This window comes from Montipora capricornis, chromosome 12, assembly GCF_036669925.1.
Source record: "Montipora capricornis isolate CH-2021 chromosome 12, ASM3666992v2, whole genome shotgun sequence".
NCBI lineage: Eukaryota > Metazoa > Cnidaria > Anthozoa > Scleractinia > Acroporidae > Montipora > Montipora capricornis.
In genome coordinates, this window is record NC_090894.1 from 9,844,655 (window position 1) to 9,848,789 (window position 4,135).

A 4,135-nucleotide genomic window follows, 5' to 3' on the forward strand; every position below is an offset into this window, starting at 1 on the left:
AAAAATGCCAGCATAATGTACAAAAGCCTAATGCTTACAGAGTGGCTGTAATTTCCCTTTGTGTTACTTTCCTAGGTTTAATGGCGGATAAATCTGGACAATACGTTGGCGCATTTCTTCTGGCTGGTGGAGTTGGAATTATTTCCTCTGTTATTCCATCTTTCCTTCTCTGTTTCGAAGATGAATCAAACCTGGATTCTAAAATTGAACTGATAGAGGAAGCCAAAGAACATAATGAAGGTTTTGCTACAGGACACGACGAGAAACTACTGTTAGTCAGCAACGTGAATGGTCTTGACAATAATAAATTAATGGTTTTATCAATGGCCAGGGAGTCCGACGTTTAGGCGTAAGCCATCCAAGCATGTCAGGAACCCATAACCAAGAGACTACAACTGACTCCAATACTTAGTTTATGTAAATGCATTTTCACAGCTCAAGCTACTTTTAGACGAGTTCAGTCTTAATAAAATTTAGCTTGCAAGAGTGACCATTTTCAATCCCATGGGTAGTAATTTCTCATGCAAGACTTGCTGGAAAGGTCTGGTTTCGTGGGAAAATCAATCTGTAAATAACTCGGTCGGTAAAAACGTCGTTCCACAGATACATTAAAGTTGTTCTCTCCTGGTCACGGGTTCCTGTTCATGTATCCACACCAGGGGTCCGTTTTTCGAAAGTCCCGAAACTTTACGGGCCATCTTCGGTTGTCACAATTCCCTTTGTATCTCAAGAACGGATGGGATTTATATTGTCAAACTCGACAGTCATTTTTCTTTTTATTTCCTGGAAAACATGTTAAAAGATCAGCTTTCCAAAACCAGCGATTGGCAGTTTCACAAATGTTTTTCGGGCCCGAAAAGTTTTCGGGACTTTCGAGAAACGGGACCCAGACCCCAGTTGTTTGAAGGGTTGATAGGGCTATCCGCTGGATAAATCACTATCCACTCTATAACTCAATCGGTTTTGCTAGTGTCTATCCGCTGGATAGTTATTTGCCCGGTACGCTATCCATCTTTTGAACAACCGAGGCCAGGTGCTTTTGACTTTACTTATTTAATTTGGTGCATTGTAAGAGGGTGAGATGACAGTGCAGTTGCAAGGAAAACTTAAGCTTTTTTGCGACTTGGATAGGGCAGTAAAAATGTTAATGTAGTAGAGAAGAATTATACTGAAGCACAAAAGTATCTTACAATTAAGACGAAGCTCGCGTTTTATTGGCTAATCGTGTTCGTTACCATGACGACACCTAAATTCCCCCATGTGAAAGATAAAATATCTTCACTGCGCGCGGTGAAGATATGATTTTTTAGTAAAAGCAGAAATCCTGGTATTTCATCAGTATCCATAGAATAAATGACAATTATCGACAATTCCTAATTTTCTCTAGATTGACTAGGACGCTTAGCGCTTAATAGGGATTATGGGAAACGGAATATCTGCTATTTTTAAATTCCGTACCCCGATGCCTGAACTCGCGGGACTCGATCCTGGGTATGTCCGATTAACGACCTTTTCACTTATCTATTAGACTACCACCACATCGTTAACTGCCAAAACATCATTTTTTTTAAATATGTCAAATATGTCGTGTATTATTACCCGCTACGACACAAGTTTAAACAGGAGAAAATGTCGGTAACAGACCTCAAGAGAAAGCTAACCATTTTAAAATCAAGCACTAGACGCAAACACTAGACGTAACCACTATTCAGCAATGATTTTATATATACTAATGAGTATTCGTAAATAATCGGTAAAATTGTCAGCAAGTTGATCTTTAGTGGTTGAGTGGATAAAAACAGTTCCTTCAAAGTAGGTGCTCAGGGTTCAAATGCCATCCAGAGATGCAACTTTTACTTTTTTCTTTTAATCTGCTACCGCAAGTCCTGGGGCAGAGTAATTTAAATTGACAATAACAGTCCATCCAGAGAAAATTAGGGATAGCGATATTTCTTGTTTACAAACATTGACGCCATATTTCTTCTGATATTCAAATTTGCCAACCACGGAACAAAAGAAGTCATTGTTTCTATACTCAATTAGGTTCTGGTTGGCGTATTAATAACAATTGGTGACGTCACAAGAAACATTGCTATTGTCGATAATCGTCATTTCAGAGGTAGAGGAAGGACACGTTAAGCATGGAAAAAATAATGCCATACGCGGACTCACTGATCTCCAGAATTAGAGTTTACAAAATGGGATTGGGCACTATTTATGAAATTTCCGCTGCTAACGTCACTCTCTGTTTTCAAGCAATTCTTACGCTTACGCTTATTCCACCGTGGCAAGTGTGACCCAGCCATTGCATTTAACAAAATAAAAATCTTAAAATTAATATATTGAATAACGACCAGCGACAAGGCAGCCGACGAAAGTGTACACCATAACTATATTTGCTCGTGAAAATGTGTAAAAAGATGAATACGCTTGGTATTTTGCTATTTATAAGCTTTATAACGTTAAGTTATTTGATGGAGTTTGAACTAGTAAATACTTAACTATTATTCCATGCGCGCGTTCAATCTGTTTAGGAATTGTATGAACGCGAGTGCTTATCGTGATTTACGGACAGGAAAGATGTTTTGAAACTTGAGAACTTTCTGAACATCAACGAGTGAACATAAAACACAAAAAGCACGAGCAAGAACATACGACTTTTTTATATATTAGATACGCAACAAAATTCCTCCCTCGCTGTGTTTCCATAGCAATTTTCCTACAGATGGTTTTCACTTGACGTCACAGAAAAAAAGAGAAAAAGTCTTTTGGAAATTTCACTCTATGCAAAACATGAAACGTAGTCCCCGGTGTTGTGGTCTAACCTTATCTGGACGGGGGCATCTTTCACTTCCATAAAAATTAATTGTAAACTGCGTAACAAGCAGTCTGGCTAAAGTCCCCCACAAAGTATTGTAAATTAGTCCTGAAAAACCCCGTGGGGGAGACACTAATAGCCTAACGATTGTATTCGATTGTAATTGCTTTGTGCATCAACATGGCCGTCTCATCACGTGATTGAAAACCATCCTTTGAGAGTGCTGTCATGTGACGTCACGGCGGCCATATTGGGGGAGTGAAACAAAGAAATAGCAACCATGTTTGAGGAGTGAAATATTCTTCTGGGAATTGAACTCCGTTTTTATGAAAATTCTTCCTTTCGTTTTTGTATGCAAATATGGCTGCTGGTCACATGAGCGAACACACTCTATTGCACTCTACAACCTATTTATGCATATTGTGTCGAGTATAAAATAAAAGATGTTAAGAAACCAATTTGACCATTTCCGAGTTCATGACTTCCTCCTCTTCAAAGCGAGTCTAAGTTCTTCTTATGAAAATTAGTTTTCATTCACATGTAAAGTAGAACTAATTACCATAACAAAAACTACGCACTTAGACTCGCTTTGAAGAGGAGGCAGACATAAAATCGGAAATGGCTTAATTGGGAGAGCAGAACCGAGATGGACATAGCCAGTTTCATATCCAACAAGCGCAACTGAAAAATTTGTCTGAATAAACTTTGATAAACTCTGACTCTTTAGATACTTTCACCCATAAATGTATCAGCTCGGCAACACTTCGTGCAATCATTTGGAACATATGAGCTATGACAACTTGAAGATTTAATGAGCCAATCAGAACATTCGAATGCAAAATCCAACGTTGAAAATTTAAATTATTTGATGACTACTCGGGAAAAATCCAATCGCACCAATACAGGAGTCGAACGTACGACCTTCCAATAGCTAGTTCCATTTTCGCTTGCTAGTTCAGATGCTCTGTTACGAGCTCGTGGGACCATTGCACTCGGTTTAGGTGACAACTGCCTACCGACTACATGAACCAGATGTGAAATTCTAATGTAAGGCTTGAAGAAGATCTACAGTGCAGCTATGGTAATTAGGGCAACTCTTGCAGGGGCGGATCTACAAGCAATTGCAAAAAGGTTGAGACACTGAATGGAAAATCCACCTCTTCCTCCTAAAACCCCTCTTCTGGTTCATAAGAAAAGGATGAATGCCCCTCCCTCCCCTCTCCCCTTTTTCAATGTTGATACCCTTTAGTCTGAGTGCCAAGTGGAAATGGAAACAACTTTGCTTGGGGGAGGGGGGGGGGGGAAGGGGGGTTGGAG

General features: G+C 39.4%; 1 protein-coding gene across 2 annotated transcripts in view; it reads left to right on the forward strand.

Moving 5' to 3' along the window:
- Positions 1-2,507, forward strand: part of LOC138026501 (monocarboxylate transporter 10-like) — a 12,764-nt gene extending 10,257 nt beyond the window's left edge. For both annotated transcript variants that reach the window (XM_068873882.1, XM_068873881.1), the window contains exon 4: positions 76-2,507. In XM_068873882.1, coding sequence (XP_068729983.1) covers positions 76-347 — 272 coding nt within the window. In that variant the 3' untranslated portion in view covers positions 348-2,507. The remainder of the gene's footprint in view (positions 1-75) is intronic.
- The last annotated feature ends 1,628 nt before the right edge of the window (positions 2,508-4,135 follow it).